At 45.1% G+C, this 19,223-nt stretch overlaps 1 protein-coding gene across 1 annotated transcript; it reads right to left on the reverse strand.

The window, feature by feature from the left end:
- Positions 1 to 16,352: 16,352 nt before the first annotated feature.
- LOC306936289 (beta-1,3-galactosyltransferase 2-like) lies at positions 16,353 to 17,387 on the reverse strand (the record flags this gene model as incomplete). Its single annotated transcript, XM_079519778.1, has 1 exon — positions 16,353 to 17,387. One exon carries the CDS (start codon positions 17,385 to 17,387, stop codon positions 16,353 to 16,355), a length of 1,035 nt encoding a protein of 344 aa, XP_079375904.1.
- Positions 17,388 to 19,223: the final 1,836 nt, after the last annotated feature.

Below are 19,223 nucleotides of genomic sequence, written 5' to 3' on the forward strand. Positions count from 1 at the left end.
GCACGCACGCACGCACGCACGCACGCACGCACGCACGCACGCACGCAGAGAGAGAGAGAAGACTGGAACACAGCCAGCGAGCTTATCTCCATTGTCGGGCAGAGACTACCTCTTATCTCCATTACTATAGTCAAACGTTTCATGTTCTTCGCCTGAAATCAACATTCTACATGATCACACCACAGCGTCACACACGAACACAACATTCTACATGATCACACCAGCGTCACACACGAACACAGCATTCTACATGATCACACCAGCGTCACACACGAACACAACATTCTACATGATCACACCAGCGTCACACACGAACACAGCATTCTACATGATCACACCAGCGTCACACACGAACACAGCATTCTACATGATCACACCAGCGTCACACACGAACACAGCATTCTACATGATCACACCAGCGTCACACACGAACACAGCATTCTACATGATCACACCAGCGTCACACACGAACACAGCATTCTACATGATCACACCAGCGTCACACACGAACACAACATTCTACATGATCACACCAGCGTCACACACGAACACAACATTCTACATGATCACACCAGCGTCACACACGAACACAACATTCTACATGATCACACCAGCGTCACACACGAACACAACATTCTACATGATCACACCAGCGTCACACACGAACACAGCATTCTACATGATCACACCACAGCATCACACACGAACACAACATTCTACATGATCACACCACAGCATCACACACGAACACAGCATTCTACATGATCACACCACAGCATCACACACGAACACAACATTCTACATGATCACACCACAGCATCACACACGAACACAACATTCTACATGATCACACCACAGCATCACACACGAACACAACATTCTACATGATCACACCACAGTGAAATCAACATTCTACATGATCACACCACAGTGAAATCAACATTCTACATGATCACACCACAGTGAAATCAACATTCTACATGATCACACCACAGTGAAATCAACATTCTACATGATCACACCACAGTGAAATCAACATTCTACATGATCACACCACAGTGAAATCAACATTCTACATGATCACACCACAGTGAAATCAACATTCTACATGATCACACCACAGCGTACTGAAATCAACATTCTACATGATCACACCACAGCGTACTGAAATCAACATTCTACATGATCACACCACAGCGTCACACAACATTCTACATGATCACACCACAGCGTCACACACGAAAGCATCAAAAGTAGCACAAAGCGCCACATTTGGAGCTTGTAGATCTGCAACTTTTGCTACATTGGAATGTGAATAACGGGAAGTAACAGTTTCGGGGCGTCGTACGGCGAGGTTTCTGGAACAATAACACACGTGACCGCAGCAGCGACGCTGCCGTTTCGAGGCTTGTAGATCTGCTACTTTTGATGCTGTTTGAATGCGAGTCCTGAAAAAGTAACAGTTTTGGGACATGAGGTTTCCGCCACGACAAATAAACAAGTGACAGCATTTTTGTTTCCTGGACATCTAAGCCAGCCTTGTGCTAGAAGCAGTACTCCTACTCCACAGTCTCCTACTGTGTAAAAAAAAATTAAATGGAAAAAACGGCACTCCAAAACAAAAGATGCAAGACTCGCTCAGATGCAATTTGACTTTTTAGTCTGAAGAAGGCTGTTTGCCAAAACGCGTCAGCGTTCGCAAAAAAAACATGAGAAACAAGCTGACCTCAGTTCAAAACTGTATAGTGAGGCCAGGTACTGTACCACACAAGCTGACCTCAGGTCAAGACTGTAGTAAGGCCAGGTACCACACAAGCTGACTTCAGGCCATGACTGTAGTAAGGCCAGGTACCACACAAGCTGACTTCAGGTCATGACTGTACTGTAAGGCCAGGTACCACACAAGCTGACTTCAGATCAGGACTGTAGTAAGGCCAGGTACCACACAAGCTGACTTCAGGTCAGGACTGTAGTAAGGCCAGGTACCACACAAGCTGACTTCAGGTCAGGACTGTAGTAAGGCCAGGTACCACACAAGCTGACTTCAGGTCATGACTGTACTGTAAGGCCAGGTACCACACAAGCTGACTTCAGATCAGGACTGTAGTAAGGCCAGGTACCACACAAGCTGACTTCAGGTCAGGACTGTAGTAAGGCCAGGTACCACACAAGCTGACTTCAGGTCAGGACTGTAGTAAGGCCAGGTACCACACAAGCTGACTTCAGGTCAGGACTGTAGTAAGGCCAGGTACCACACAAGCTGACTTCAGGTCAGGACTGTAGTAAGGCCAGGTACCACACAAGCTGACTTCAGGTCATGACTGTACTGTAAGGCCAGGTACCACACAAGCTGACTTCAGGTCATGACTGTACTGTAAGGCCAGGTACCACACAAGCTGACTTCAGATCAGGACTGTAGTAAGGCCAGGTACCACACAAGCTGACTTCAGGTCAGGACTGTAGTAAGGCCAGGTACCACACAAGCTGACTTCAGGTCAGGACTGTAGTAAGGCCAGGTACCACACAAGCTGACTTCAGGTCAGGACTGTAGTAAGGCCAGGTACCACACAAGCTGACTTCAGGTCATGACTGTACTGTAAGGCCAGGTACCACACAAGCTGACTTCAGATCAGGACTGTAGTAAGGCCAGGTACCACACAAGCTGACTTCAGGTCAGGACTGTAGTAAGGCCAGGTACCACACAAGCTGACTTCAGGTCAGGACTGTAGTAAGGCCAGGTACCACACAAGCTGACTTCAGGTCAGGGCTGTAGTAAGGCCAGGTACCACACAAGCTGACTTCAGGTCAGGACTGTAGTAAGGCCAGGTACCACACAAGCTGACTTCAGATCAGGACTGTAGTAAGGCCAGGTACCACACAAGCTGACTTCAGGTCAGGACTGTAGTAAGGCCAGGTACCACACAAGCTGACTTCAGGTCAGGGCTGTAGTAAGGCCAGGTACCACACAAGCTGACTTCAGGTCAGGACTGTAGTAAGGCCAGGTACCACACAAGCTGACCTCAGGTCAAAAATACGACGTTGTTTAATACAACTAGACCTGTACGTGCCCGTCGGCCTCTGGCCTACTTGGGAACGATGCAACTTGGGAACCTAATAAATACCCGTCATATAGCACCCGTTTTAACTATCTGTCTGTGTCCCTTTTGTGCCCATAGTGTATATGGAGATTGTATCAATACCCGTTGTCATATAACACCCATTTATGTATTTGTCTGTCTGCCTGTGTGTGAAGAGTGCAAACTGACTGTGAAAAGTGGAGTGGTTAAGTAATCAATTGGAAATTGCGTAGGTGAGGTGATTTAGGCTGAAGTGATTAGGCCCACTGGCAGAGCCTGACCAGAGCCTTTTGTGGTGGTTCTGGAGAACCGTGGGTCCGACCGACTCGATACCGGGCCCTGCACTCCCTGCGGCGGTGTGGAATGCGTGTGTCGAATTAGAAGTCGGTGAGGCAAACGTTTCTCGAGTTACGTGCATTACAACAAATTAGTACACACACGCAGACAGGTATACAGACAGGTATACAGACAGACAGACACATGACAGCATGTTCTTCACCCATGGATGGCACCGCTGGATTAGTCTGTGACAAGTTGCTCAGAGATATGCACGGCGTTCCCTCTCTCTCTCTCTCTCTCTCTCTCTCTCTCTCTCTCTCTCTCTGCTCTGATGGGAGTCAAGGTCACAGGTTGTCTGCGTGGGTGTGTGGGTGGGTGCGTGCGTGCGTGCGTGCGTGCGTGCGTGCGTGCGTGCGTGCGTGCGTGCGTGCGTGCGTGCGTGCGTGTCTACTGTCTAGTCCCTTTTTTACACTATAGGGTTTATCAAAAAGTGCACCCTAGGGTGCTTCAGAATACTTTGAATTCATCACTTCAGTTAACCCATTGAGACCTGAGACCAGATTCTACAAAATGTCTTCTAAATCTTGACAATTTTCTGAAAAACATATGTTTCTATGTCAGTAGTTCTCAAACTATTTCATGTCAAGGACCCCCAGAATTATCTGTATTTGGCCGCCGACCCCCATCTCAAAATATGTTGTTCCAGAGACCCCCAGAAGCAAAGATGTGAGTTAAATTCAAGGACTCCCAGTTTGACATGCATTAGTCTACGGACCCCCATTTAATGGCATTTCTATCTCTGGAACCCCCCAATTTGTATTAAAAAATCAATGTTAATTTAACCCTACTACTATACTAAACATACCTGAGTTGCTTGCAACTGTACTTGACACGTTCTTTTTCCCATCTACAGTACACTAGTAACTCTCATCTACAAAGCGCTGTGGCGTGTGGTGAGCTTGTAGATCAGATGGTTTCACTGAACGTCCTCCCCAGCATCGGGATGCTGCTGCCGCACCGGGTTCACGAGGTTAAACGCCAAGTATAAAGTTATGTCCATTAATGTTCCCATACTTCAAAAGACTGGACAAGCTACTTTCTAAATATATCCATGTGGGAGGGTCAAGGTCCATGGAGTTGAGCTTAGAAGAACTCTGAACTTTATATAATACTAATATAATATAATGGTAAATGGTGCATTTATATAGCACCTTTATCCAAGGCGCTTTGCATAGATTGTGCATTCACACACACACACACACACACACACACACACACACACACACACACACACACACACACACACACACACACACACACACACACACACACACACACACACACACACACACCAATGGCGGAGGAAACCATGCAAGGCACCAACCAGCACATCGGGAGCAATTAGGGGTTCAGAGTCTTGCTCAAGGACACTTCGACACTAACTCTGGGGGAGCCCGGGTTCAAACTGGGAACCTTGCGGTTTCCATCCATTCACTCTACCCCTGAGCCACTAATAGCCTATGTAATAATACTACTACAAATACTATAGGGTTAGTCAGTCAGTCATTCAGTCAGTCAAAGTCAAAGTCAAAGTCATACGATTTGTCACACACGTTACCGCAGTGAAAAATTTTCTCCGCATTTGACCCATCTCTTGGAGCGGTGAGCCGCAGCCAAGGAGCGGTGAGCTGCAGCGTGCGCCGCGCTCGGGAATCATTTGATTAGTAGATTTGACCCCCAATCCAACCCTTTGATGCTGAGTGCCAAGCAGGGAGGCATTGGGTCCCATTTTTACAGTCTTTGGTATGACTCGGCCGGGGATCGAACCCTGACCTCCCAGTTTCAGGGCGGACACTCTAACCACAAGGCCACTGTCTGGTCAGTCAGTCAGTCACACCACCATATATGGCTGTCAGTCCGTCACGCCTCGTGACATGCTCCATATATGTCCGTCTCCATATATGAAGATCACGACACTGACCTCATCAAACCCTGGATAGCCATACAGGGAGAAGACTGCATCCTCACCTAGATCTGCATATATGAAGCCAGCCAGCAACTCTACATCTGACCTCAACCCTCAAACCCTTAGATCTCTATATGGAGCTGACCTGTTCTGGCATTCCTGATGTTAGGACAGCAGAGTCACTGCCCATATTTCGCCGCAGGTTGAAAACCCACCTCTTCAGGAAACACTACCCTTCCTCTCTGCCTGACCTACTTGTTGTTAACTAGTTGTACGAACGCTTGTTTTCTATTGTTGTCAAATTGTCAAATTGCTCATTTGATTTAGCTATTTTGTCTCATCTGTTTAAGGAAATAGGTAGCTGATATATTGCACTTTTACCTTAGCGCTAGGTATACTCTTGGTTGCTTGTTTTTGCAGAAAATGCACTAAAGACTTCTGGTGATTAGTAGTTTTTGTTCCCTACCTATGTTGAATACACTTATTGTAAGTCGCTTTGGATAAAAGCGTCTGCTAAATGACTGTAATGTAATGTAATGTAATTCCATATGTTGATCCTTCCCCACCCGAAAAGTATAAAGGCCTACATGCTCAATGCTGTGATGGTATTGTCCACTCACTCATTTTGTACTGTATGTCTGTGTATGTGTTGCTGTGATGGTATTGTCCACTCACTCATTTTGTACTGTATGTCTGTGTATGTGTTGCTGTGATGGTATTGTCCACTCACTCATTTTGTACTGTATGTCTGTGTATGTGTTGCTGTGATGGTATTGTCCACTCACTCATTTTGTACTGTATGTCTGTGTATGTGTTGCTGTGATGGTATTGTCCACTCACTCATTTTGTACTGTATGTCTGTGTATGTGTTGCTGTGATGGTATTGTCCACTCACTCATTTTGTACTGTATGTCTGTGTCCACCACAAAGCCAGAATGCATGGAAATGATGACCCCTGCTCTATAGCAGTGGTTCTCAAACTTGTTCATGTTTCTTTTCTTTAAAAAAGGCTATTGGCAAAATAAGCTTCGGCTTCAGCCTATAGACCTTTTCAGTGCCACCTCTTTATAAAACTTAAATGCGAATGATGAAACTTACCATGTAAATGTACAGCACCGAAATAAACTATTCATTCATCCATTCATTCATTCATTCATTCATTCATTCATTCATTCTTCTCCGCTCCCTCCATTGGCTCCCGGTCGCTGCCCGCACAGAATACAAAACTCTGATGCTGGCATTCAAAGCAACCAAAGGCATGGCCCCCCCATATCTCACAAGTATGATCGTACCCTACAAACCCTCCCGCGCACTCAGATCAGCCAACGCAGGGAAGCTGGAGGTACCTTCACTAAAAACGCCGGGACAACGCTCCACACGTCCCAAACTCTTCTCCCTTCTGGCTCCAAAACTATGGAATGCACTTCCCATCACAGTCAGAACTGCAGCCTCACTCCCAATCTTCCGCCGTAGTCTGAAAGCCCACCTCTTCAGACTCCACCATGGCCCGTAGCACTTGCCTTAGCCTAGCCCCTTAGATAGCACATTATGTAGACTTAGATAGTATTTTAAACAGACTTGTTACGTAGACAGCTCTAGAATTGCACTTTATGTAGTCATAGCACTTTATAGTACACATGTATAATATATTATATAGTATAGTATGTATAGTTTACATAGATACTCCACTGTTACGTTCTTAGTTTACGCATGATTCATGATAACTACTTTTTATATATGTATGCCATGCTTTTGTTATTGCTTAATGTCGCTGGATTAAGAGCGTCTGCTAAATGCCTAAATTGTAAATTGTAATTGTAATTCATGTCAAGGACCCCGAAAATCATTAGACCCCCCATTTGAAATCTATGCCAAGGAGGACCCCTCATAAGAAAAGATTTTCACGGCTCTAGCAGTGATTTTCAACCATTTTCATTTCAAGGGCCGCCAGTTTCACATGCATTAGTCTACGGACCCCCATTTAATGGCCTTTCTATCTCTGGGACCCCAATTTATATTGTAAAATCAATGTTAATTTAACTTTGAGAGTGTACAAATGGAACCAAATGGACCATTAGGGTAAATTTGTACACTCTCAGAGTTACAGATCCATAAGGGTCCAATCTATCAAATGGTAAATGGTAAATGGTGCATTTATATAGCGCCTTTATCCAAGGCGCTTTACATAGATTGTGCATTACATTAACCCATTCACACACACACATTCATACACCGATTGCGGCGGAAGCCATGCAAGGTACCAACCAGCACATCGGGAGCAATTTGGGGTTCAGTGTCTTGCCCAAGGACACTTCGACATGTAGACAGGAGGAGCCGGGATTCGAACCGCCGACCCATGGATCATTGGATGACCTGCTCTACCTCTTGAGCCACAGTCGCCCACAGATCATTAAGCTAGGGACCCCCTGGAACTCCCTCAAGGGGTCCCCGGACCCCACTTGGAGAGCCACTGCTCTATAGATCAGATATAGTATAGATACATAGATAGATTTCACTAGAATCATGTACTTTGCCATGGCTGAGGCATGCATGGTCTCAACACAACACACACACACACACGCACGCACACACACACACACACACACACACACACACACACACACACACACACACACACACACACACACACACACACACACACACACACACACACACACACACACACACACACACACACAGAGAGAGAGAGGTGGGCCCTTACAGTGCAGAGGGCGTAACAATTGTGCAGGTGGACTGGCATATTCATGTGACTCGCAGACAGAGAGAGAGAAAGAAAGAGAGAGAGAGAGAGAGAGAGAGAGAGAGAGAGAGAGAGACAGACAGACTGATAGCCTATAGGCCTACTACGGAACTGCAGGATCCGACCACAACCATCGCCGAAAGTCTCTAAAACTAAAAGTAAGTGTTGCAAATATAAAATCTGCATCAAATGTAAAATGCATTTGAAGTGAATGTGATATTCTGTGGCTCTAGCTTTTAAAATCCTTGTTGTTATCCATGACTTCACTGTATGTTGCTTTAATTCACTGCTATAATTTTAATGTTGTTGTTTAATGTTGCCTTTGCTTTTCTTTATTTCTTTATTGCTCTATAAAGCACTTTGAGCTGCATTTAATTATTATTATTATTACCCTTATTATTATTATTATTATTATTATTATTATTACCCTTATTATTATTATTATTATTATTGAGGTTAAACTTTCGTGGTCGTAAAAAGTGCCCTCATTCTGACTGGCAACGGGTGTTCCTCCCCCGTGCTACCGTCGGAAACTCCCTGTCTCTCTGCGATAAGCACTTGTCCTTGAGCGCTCACTGACTGGCGTTCATTAGATTTATTTATTTATTTATTTATTTATTTATTTATTTATTTATTTATTTATTTATTTATTTATTTATTTATTTATTTATTTATTTATTTATTTATTTATTTATTTATTTATGTGTTTGTTTGTTTGTTTGTTTGTTTGTTTGATTGTTTGATTGTTTGTTTGTTATTCATTCATTCATTCGTTAATTTGTTCAGATCTGTGCACCGTACTGGGCTGTGGAATCGCTCCGTGGGCGTGTGGGGCAGGATGGCCGCAGATGGCATGAACCTCCGGACATTCCGGGGGAGGACAGGGGACCAGGACAGTGAAGGTGAACACACACGCTCGCGCACGCACACACACACACACACACACACACACACACACACACACACACACACACACACACACACACACACACACACACACACACACACACACACACACACACACACACACACACACATACACACACACACACACACACACGCATGCAGTAAGCATTAATACAGCCTGTTGTTCTGAACTAATGTTAACTCAAACTTTATTATAGAAAAACTGTCCCCTCCTCTGCTCTCCCCTCCCCTCCCCTCCCCTCCCCTCCCCTCCCCTCCCCTCCCTCATCATAATGTTGCTGATGTCTGAGGTGGGTGGGTCTTTCAGTACCTTCATGATGCTCAGTGACATCATAATGTTGCTGATGTCTGAGGTGGGTGGGTCTTTCAGTACCTTCATGATGCTCAGTGACATCATAATGTTGCTGATGTCTGAGGTGGGCGGGTCTTTCAGTACCTTCATGATGCTCAGTGACATCATAATGTTGCTGATGTCTGAGGTGGGTGGGTCTTTCAGTACCTTCATGATGCTCAGTGACATCATAATGTTGCTAATGTCTGAGGTGGGTGGGTCTTTCAGTACCTTCATAATGCTCAGTGACATCATAATTTACAATTTACAATTTAGGCATTTAGCAGACGCTCTTAATCCAGAGCGACTTACATTAAGCAAGATAATGTTGCTGATGTCTGAGGTGGGTGGGTCTTTCAGTACCTTCATAATGCTCAGTGACATCATAATGTTGCTGATGTCTGAGGTGGGTGGGTCTTTCAGTACCTTCATGATGCTCAATGACATCATAATGTTGCTGATGTCTGAGGTGGGTGGGTCTTTCAGTACCTTCATAATGCTCAGTGACATCATAATGTTGCTGATGTCTGAGGTGGGTGGGTCTTTCAGTACCTTCATAATGCTCAGTGACATCATAATGTTGCTGATGTCTGAGGTGGGTGGGTCTTTCAGTACCTTCATGATGCTCAGTGACATCATAATGTTGCTGATGTCTGAGGTGGGCGGGTCTTTCAGTACCTTCATGATGCTCAGTGACATCATAATGTTGCTGATGTCTGAGGTGGGCAGGTCTTTCAGTACCTTCATGATGCTCAATGACATCATATAGAAGGCAGGTTTGTTTCCCTGCCCACATCCCTTTTTGTTCTACAGGCAGGTGTTGGGGTGAATTTCACCCGTGTTTAGTGTGATAGAGAAAAATCCCATACACCCACAATGGACTTTTTTATTTTTTTGTTCTCTGGACCATATTCTCATATGGTCACTGGACTTGTGGAATATGGTCTCTGGACCTTAGTCTAGCACTTTGTGCAATAAGGGCTACGTGCAATATGGACATTGCAATGTTTTATTATTTTATCGCTTATTTTCTTTTATGCTTATTTATTTATTTAAATGATTACTGCTCAGCCCATATCTGCTTTTACTACTGTACTTAATGTGTCCTCCTTACTGACATGTTTGCACTATTGGTGAGATGCGAAAATACTTTTCGCTGTACTGTACTTTACTTGTACTGTACATCTTGAATCTGATCTCATCATCTCATCTCACATGTCTTAGGAGTGGGTGAACCAAAGGAGAAGTTCCCAAATTCATTTCTCTTTTTTTAAGGAATATTTTAAAAATAATATGCATGTTTTTCACCGATTCGCAGTCAGTCAGTATACATACTGTATACAAAATATACAAAAAATAATAATATGTTTCAAAATCAGTGGTGCTCAAACTTTCTTCATGTCAAGGACCACCTCAAAATGATATGTATCTGGCTGCCAACCCCCCATCTCAAAATTATTTGTTCCAGGGACCCCCTAAGCAAAGATTTGAGTAAAAAAAATGTTTGCTTAAAAAAGAAAAAGAAAAAAAGAGACACTGACACTGTCTGCCTCTCTCTCTCTCTCTCTCTGTGTGTGTGTGTGTGTGTGTGTGTGTGTGTGTGTGTGTGTGTGTGTGTGTGTGTGTGTGTGTGTGTGTGTGTGTGTGTGTGTGTGTGTGTGTGTGTGTGTGTGTGTGTGTGTGTGTGTGTGTGTGTGTGTGTGTGTGCAGCCGCAGCAGAAGACATGGTGGCGCATGAGTCCTCTCTTCTGGCGTTTCCTCGTCCTGCAGGGCCTGGCTGTGTTTGCAGCTTGTATGTTCATTGTTCTAATGGTCATTGTGGCATCTTGTGGGGCAATTCCTGTCCTACCGACTGTCCTACCTACTGTCCCAACTACTGTCCCAACAACTGTCCTACCTAATGTCCCAACTACTGTCCCAACTACTGTCCTACCTACTGTCCTACCTACTGTCCTACCTACTGTCCCAACTACTGTCCCAACAACTGTCCTACCTACTGTCCCAACTACTGTCCCAACAACTGTCCCAACTACTGTCCCAACTACTGTCCCAACTACTGTCCCAACAACTGTCCCAACTACCGTCCCAACTACTGTCCCAACTACCGTCCCAACTACCGTCCCAACTACCGTCCCAACAACTGTCCCAACTACCGTCCCAACTACCGTCCCAACTACCGTCCCAACAACTGTCCCAACTACTGTCCCAACAACTGTCCCAACTACCGTCCCAACAACTGTCCCAACTACCGTCCCAACTACCGTCCCAACAACTGTCCCAACTACCGTCCCAACTACCGTCCCAACTACCGTCCCAACTACCGTCCCAACAACTGTCCCAACTACCGTCCCAACTACCGTCCCAACTACCGTCCCAACTACCGTCCCAACAACTGTCCCAACTACCGTCCCAACTACCGTCCCAACTACCGTCCCAACAACTGTCCCAACTACTGTCCCAACTACTGTCCCAACTACTGTCCCAACAACTGTCCCAACTACTGTCCCAACTACTGTCCCAACTACCGTCCCAACTACTGTCCCAACTACCGTCCCAACTACTGTCCCAACAACTGTCCCAACTACTGTCCCAACTACCGTCCCAACTACCGTCCCAACTACCGTCCCAACAACTGTCCCAACTACTGTCCCAACTACTGTCCCAACTACTGTCCCAACTACTGTCCCAACTACTGTCCCAACTACCGTCCCAACTACTGTCCCAACTACCGTCCCAACTACTGTCCCAACAACTGTCCCAACTACCGTCCCAACTACTGTCCCAACAACTGTCCCAACTACCATCCCAACTACCGTCCCAACTACTGTCCCAACAACTGTCCCAACTACTGTCCCAACCAGGGCCGGATTTAGCCAGCCCCACTCAGGTGGGCAGACAGAATTGTAAGGGGGGCGACTCCGCCGGCGCGGGTGGGGTGTCAAACCCCTGCCCACCCCTGCCCCCCCCTAGAACCGGCCCTGGTCCCAACTACTGTCCCAACTACTGTCCCCGATAACTGTCGCAACTACTGCCTTTAGCATCGTGTTCTAACCACACACAGACAAATCACTCTTTAATTAGTGGACGATTCGTCGTCTTTCTCAGATGGTTTTGGAGAACCTTTTTTTTTTATGTTTTATTACTTGAGGGACCTTTAAGAGTTCTTGTATAGAACCATTTATATAAAATGAATGGTTCTTTAATGTCATTGGTTCTAGTTGACACCTTTTATTTGTCTGTGTGTAAACAAAACTAAACTATCAAGGGCTGATATTTGATTACAAATGTGGGGCAAAATTTATTCGTTTTTAACCCTAGAACACTAAACAGGGATGATTTTCACCCAGACAATTATATTTTTTGTAATTTTCATAATGTTGCTGATGTCTGAGGGGAGTGGGTCAATCATGCTCAGTGACATATTTGGTAGGTTTGTTTCCCTGCCCACATCCCTGTTTTTTTTCTACAGGCAGGTGTTTGGGTGAATTTCACACGTGTTTATAGTGATAGAGAAAAAAATCCATTCATTTCATTACTTGAATTACATTTAATTTGCACTTGACATTATGTGCAACCATTTTCCAAAGCATACATTCATTCTTTATTGTGTACAAAACCCCAGCCAATGTAACACCGAGATGCCCACAAGAGGTTCATGTTCACGTGCCCACTGGATCAGAGAAGTACTTTTTACCCTGTGACCAAAACAAGACATGTGGGACCCAAACGAGTGAATATAGCCGATCTACAAGCTCACAACACGTTGCATCGCGATGACGCAATGCGTTGTGAGCTTGTATATCTGCCATTTTCACTGTTTCTTAAAAGTTCTTTATTTTTATTTTCTAGTTCATGGAATTTGTTAGTTAAAAAAAAACATACATACATCTGAAATAAATCTATTTGTAAATCTACTGCCCTACGTTTGAACTGAATGTCAATAAATCTGTCTTTCTATCTCATTCTATACTACAAGCTTGTGTCTTTGAATGAATATGCTTGATGATATGATGATTTTACAACTACCTGTATCTGAGTGAAATGTTACTGTCACTGTGAATTAATATATACTTGATGAAATTAAGTTTTACAGCTATTTCACTATTTAAGTGTAACCTGTTGCTCATGGGTTGGTACTACAGCAAGGTTTCCCACACTTTTCAGGCCGTGACCCCTCAAAATATTCACATTGAACATTCTAAAGTCCTTAAATTGTCACGTTACATTACTAGGCTCACACAAAATAATTTGGACGCCCCGGTTTGGAAGCCATTGCTCTACAGTATTTTGTGAAGATGATTCCGGTCAGAGCGTAATTTTATAAAATGAAATTAATCCGTGCAGTGTGCAGGAGGCGAGAGGTGTTGCCGTACAGTAAGTACAGTTGGGTGCCACCGATATTGTTCCTTATCATTTGACCCATTTAGGCCTGACCTCAAAATTTAAAAAAATCCTTCTAAATCCTCCAGTTTTCTGAAATAAATATTTTCACGATTTTTCAAAAATAGCAGACCTACAAGCTCGTAGCGCGGTGGCGCGCTATGAGCTTGTAGATCTGCTATTTTTCAATAGCTAAATTATCAGCAGCAGCTATCCCGCCTCTATCCCGCCTCTAGCTGCTGCTGATTGGCCAGGCCGTTTTGTGGCCGGGCATCAAGTCTGCCTGAGAGTTCCCAGATAGGAGCAGGAGGGGGGAACCCAGTGTACTCTCTGCTGCCCGGGTTAGAGAGGTTAGAGATGACGATCAAAATAAGAATCATTCGACTTCTTGATCATAATTTAACTCTTGAGAGTTAAATATGTAAAAAGCCTCTAGGAATACGATGTAGAATTTAAGATGTAGGATTTGAATAGATTAAAAATGTTTTAATGCACCTACCTAATGTATTAGGTACCTAATGTATTAGGTATAGGTGCAAATGATAAACCCTAAATATAAGGCTACGGTTATTAGACAATGCCACTCACTGGTGGAAAGTAAATCAACATTAAACAAAAAATCACACCCATGTGAACTGAGTGGTGCAACCCCCCCCCCCCCCCCCACTCCCCCCTCTCTCTCTCTCTCATTAGCAGGCAACAGTGCAATACTATCTATCTGTCTCTGTTTCTGGCACAACAGCGCCCCTACTGGTACTCATGAGTCACACATGAGTCACACACAAACATAGTCACAGGTCACAGTCACAGGTCACAGACATTGCTGTTCCTTGGAGTGGTTGCACCACTCAAAAATCCATAACCACATTAAGTGTAGATTATTTCCTTAGTTCCGCTGACAGTGGGTCACGGATCACGGTGGTTCGCAAGTGCATAGGCCTATCCCTTTATTTTGTTTAAACTCCATTTTATTTTATTTTAAAAGATTTCCACAAAACATTCTCACATTTCTCACAAAACAAATTCAAAGATCTTTTTCAAAAAGAAAAAAACAAAGAGATTCCCTAAAATGGAAATCAATAGAAACATAATCTGCATGTTTTCCCTAGCTTGGGTCGCCGGCAGAGGCGTATCTACAATAAGGCGAGGGCAGGCGCCTGTCCAAATCCATTTCTGGCCTGGCCAAAATCCATACAATGAGAAAAGAGAGAGGACAAAAACAAGACCTGAGAACTATTAATGGACAGCTGATTGGCCGTTGCGGTAGAGCGCGACCCTCAATCACCCATTGGAATGTAAATGCATGCCTTTCAGCCTTTGTATCTTACACGTCTGGCAGGTATATCTCTTTGAAAACCTTTAGTGCTACGATTGTGCGCGGGGAGACGACAATTAACACATCTTGCCTGTCCAAAATGTAATTCTTGCCTGCCCAAAATGTAATTCCTGGAAACGCCACTGTTCGCCGGGCAAACGTGTGATTTGTCTCTGAACTAAAGCGCTTGGGAACCGCTGCCTTCATATCGTCAATCCCTTCCTCCTCAGGTCTTCTCTTGCTTCTTGTATCTGTTCCTGTAGCTCTGTGGCTGCTCGGTCACAGTGGTTGAAGGTGGCTACTCGGTAGGCCAGCGTGGCCAGGGCGTAGCATCCACACGTCACCAGCAGATAGGCGGGCATGGGCCAGGCCACCTCCCTGAAGGGCTGGGGGACACCCAGCGTCAGAGGGTCCCAGCTCACCGCGGCCCAGGCTGTGCCCAGTGCCAGCACCACACAGACCCACTCTGTTAGCTTCGTCATTGTGGCAAACGGATGGATAGCATCACTCTACAGGTCATGTGGCCGGCCGGCCGGTCAAAGACATACCAGTGTTTTTGTTTCGTTTTCTCACTTTCCGTGTGCCGTGAGAAGTGACGCTGCTAAGCCAACGTTCCATGGCATGGAATCTGAACCCCGTCCTGGTCGAATGGGTGAAGAGGACAAAACACCTACCGGAGCGCTTTTAATCAGCTGGACTTGATGTGGCCGGTCATCCATGACGTCAGTCATCTAGGACACTTCTATGACGTTATGACTCCAAATATGGCAAAGGTTTTGCTGGCAGCTGTGAGCTGCTGATCTGCTGCTATGAGCCAATGAAAAAACATTTTTTCCACTTAATTTTTTTTACTTCCGATTATTTGTCCGTATAGGTCCAAAGTTCACGTGTAGACATTTACGTGCATTTTGATCAAAGATCCTGCGAGGAGATATATTTGAACTGTTTTTCATATAATTCAAAATGGCAGGTGATCTAAGAGTCGGAAGTCAAAAATAAGAACGTTACTTGTTCGGCATGAGGAGACGCGTATGTGTATCTAAGTTTTATTGCCGACAGTCAAACGGTTCATGAGCTATGTGTGGTCAAAGTTTGCATATTCAATCAAGTGGTGTAGCGAAACAAATCAGTTTAGTTGTCCTCAATTTTCAGTTCTCAATTTTTATCTCCACTTTAAGCCCTCAGCCGATCAAATCATCGCTATGGGGTACACAGAGACACAAGGCTGGGCATAGGAAGGGCTAGTGCCTCTCAAAAATGTGCTAATGACCTCAGCCCAACAGTCTGCATCACATAACTATGGCCCGAGGAAGCGGTTATTGTTCAACCCTAGGCATTGAGGCCACCGAGAGCTTGTAGCTTTGCATTCTGGGCCAGTACTGCAGAAACTGACGGGGAGAAACCCTGTGGATTGCGACCATGTTGTTGTACTTGACGTCGGAGTAGGGCACTGCCCTGAGGTTGAACAACCCCTTAATGGGCGGCGGCGTGGGCTTGATCCGTAGCCTGTCCAGGCAGACCCCCACGTACACATCCTCAAAGCGCAGGAGGGGAATGCTCAGCGAAGCTCTGTACACTTTCGCCGCCATGTCTCCGGAGAACACGTAGCCCATCCCGGAGCAGTAGCCCGGGTACCTTTTGTTTGGGTACTCTTTTCGGGGCATGTGATACTTTGTCCGTCCTTTGGCTCGGATTGGCCGGCCGCCCCTTATGATATAACCCGTAATGTAGTTTGTCTTGGGTTTCAGTTCGGGTCTCAGCAGCTTGTGGATGAGGTAATCGGTGTTCACGAGCACGTCGCTGTCAGTCTTCATAACATAGCTGGCCCGTGGGCAGTGCATGGCCACCCAGTTCATCCCCATCAGGGTCTTTATAGTCAGGTTGTTGAAGGTATCCAAGAAATCCTGCTGAACGATATCGTGGTGACTCAGGCTCTCGGACTCCAGGGTCTTCTGCTGTAGGCGTCCCAGCTCGCCTTCCTTCACCCCCAGCAGGAACAGCCGAATGACGCCCAGGCCTGGAGCGAGGCCCTCATTTCCCCACGTCTGCCGTATGGCATTGCGTGTCTTAACTTGATCGGCCTCGGTGAGTATCAGCAACACTAGGAATGGTGCTGGCTTTCCCTCTGGGCACTTGTTCACCTCGTTGATTATGTAGGGGTATGGCCCGGGGGTTAGCGTGTCCCTGGGTGACTGCTGGGAGTCCGCTGGGTAGCCACCCTCTTCACCTGGGACGGCATTTGCTGGCAGAGAGTTCTCTCTCGGCGGGGCCTCAACACCCCAGAAGACCAGGACCCCCGGGAACAAGAGGAGACACAGAAGTGCAGCGATGTGCCTCCACTGCCACTTCATGGCATCCGGTAGCTGCCACTTGGACCGCAGTCACGTTGGTCAGAGATTCGTCAGCTTCCTGAACTTCAAAGCGATATGGCTTTGCGTCGCACGTAAGGATCTGAATATGCCTTGTATGGTGACGGGAGTTTAAAATCCTTCACATGTAAAGTCTGAATCTGACCTCTCTCTGAGACCTCTCTTTATGGCCTTACCCGTGTGAAGTGATGGGGCGCTCTTATCATCGTACATCATCATGACGTAATATAGACGTAAAATTGTCCATTCATTGTCATTGGGAATTTCATGTTTGTGTAGGACCAAGTATGTGGACATAAACCAAAAATCACACCCGTGTGACTGTGAAGTGAGGGGCGCTCTTATCATCGGTGATGTAATGATGTAAATGTGTCAAAACAAACATTACATTTATTGTTAATGGGATTTAATGTTTGTGTTAGGGACACAACAAACATGAATTTCTCTTCATTGTCAATGGCGTTTTTAAAACAAACATTGAACTAAAAACAAACATGAAACCTGTATATAGGAGGTGCTAGTGCCCTTCAAAAACTGGACATATATAGGAGGGGCTAGTGCCCCCCAAAAAAGAAAACACTTCCTGTTCATTTCCGGTTGTGTCTGTCTCCTAGCAACCTAGCATCATTCATACAAACAGCGCCCTCTAGCGTAATCACTGAAAACACACCACTGACATCCGGGAACATCAATGGCAGTCTGTTGATTGATTGATTGATTGATTGATTGATTGATTAACAGTTTGCAGAATTACAGTACATTTCAAGTACAACTCAATACAAAAACAGTGAGTGGACAACACCATAAAGCATTACACTTGTTTACAATAGGGCCCACCATTTTCAATTAATCAAAACATTTAGAGACGTACGAATATACACAACTATATAGTCAAAAAGAAATCATCATAGGAGGTAAAAAGGAAAAAGAAATATATACAGTGAGGGGAAACAGGGGTGGGTGGGGGATTCAGATTTTACGGGGGGCAGTTTTGAATTGCAGCCGTCCGTAGGTGCCCTTTGAGAGCAGTTTTGAAGGAGTCAAGGGATTTGCATGTCTTTATGACTGTTGGTAGGGCGTCCCACAATTTGGTGGCATAGGAGCGAAATTAATTTAAATGGTAAATGGTGCATTTAAATTGTGCATTACATTCACCCATTCACACACACAGTCATTCATACACCGATTGCGGCGGAAGCCATGCAAGGTACCAACCAGCACATCGGGAGCAATTTGGGGTTCAGTGTCTTGCCCAAGGACACTTCGACATGTAGCCAGGAGGAGCCGGGATTCGAACCGCCGACCCATGGATCATTGGACGACCTGCTCTACCTCTTGAGCTCTACCAATTTAATCCCTTGTTTGTAACCGAATCTGGGTTGCACATGGTTTGGATGTGGTATGACGTGATTGAACATTTAAAAAAAAAAGAAGTGGTGTACAAATCCCTCATAACCTGGATACAGGCTACGAGGTTTGGGAGTTTAATAACTGCGGGTCTAATCAGAACAATCAAAATTATATTGAAAAGAAGAAAATAATATGTTTTTCATATATGCCCATATGATTTCATATCACATGGCGCATGAACCGGGCAACAGAAAAATACATGGCACGAGAAATGTCGACCATCTGAAAAGTATCTTAAAGGTATATTCAGTGATTTCACTTAATTCAAATATCGCTTATTTTTTTTGGGATAATCCTCCCTACTATAAAGTGTGCTGACCATATAAGAAGTTCCTCCCTGTCCCCAGTGAGCCCCTGGGGTCAAAAAACCCTAGTTTCGGTTTGGGCTTTGGGTGGCAAAGCCTTCAT

Source organism: Electrona antarctica, assembly GCF_951216825.1.
Source record: "Electrona antarctica genome assembly, chromosome: 14".
Lineage (NCBI taxonomy): Eukaryota > Metazoa > Chordata > Actinopteri > Myctophiformes > Myctophidae > Electrona > Electrona antarctica.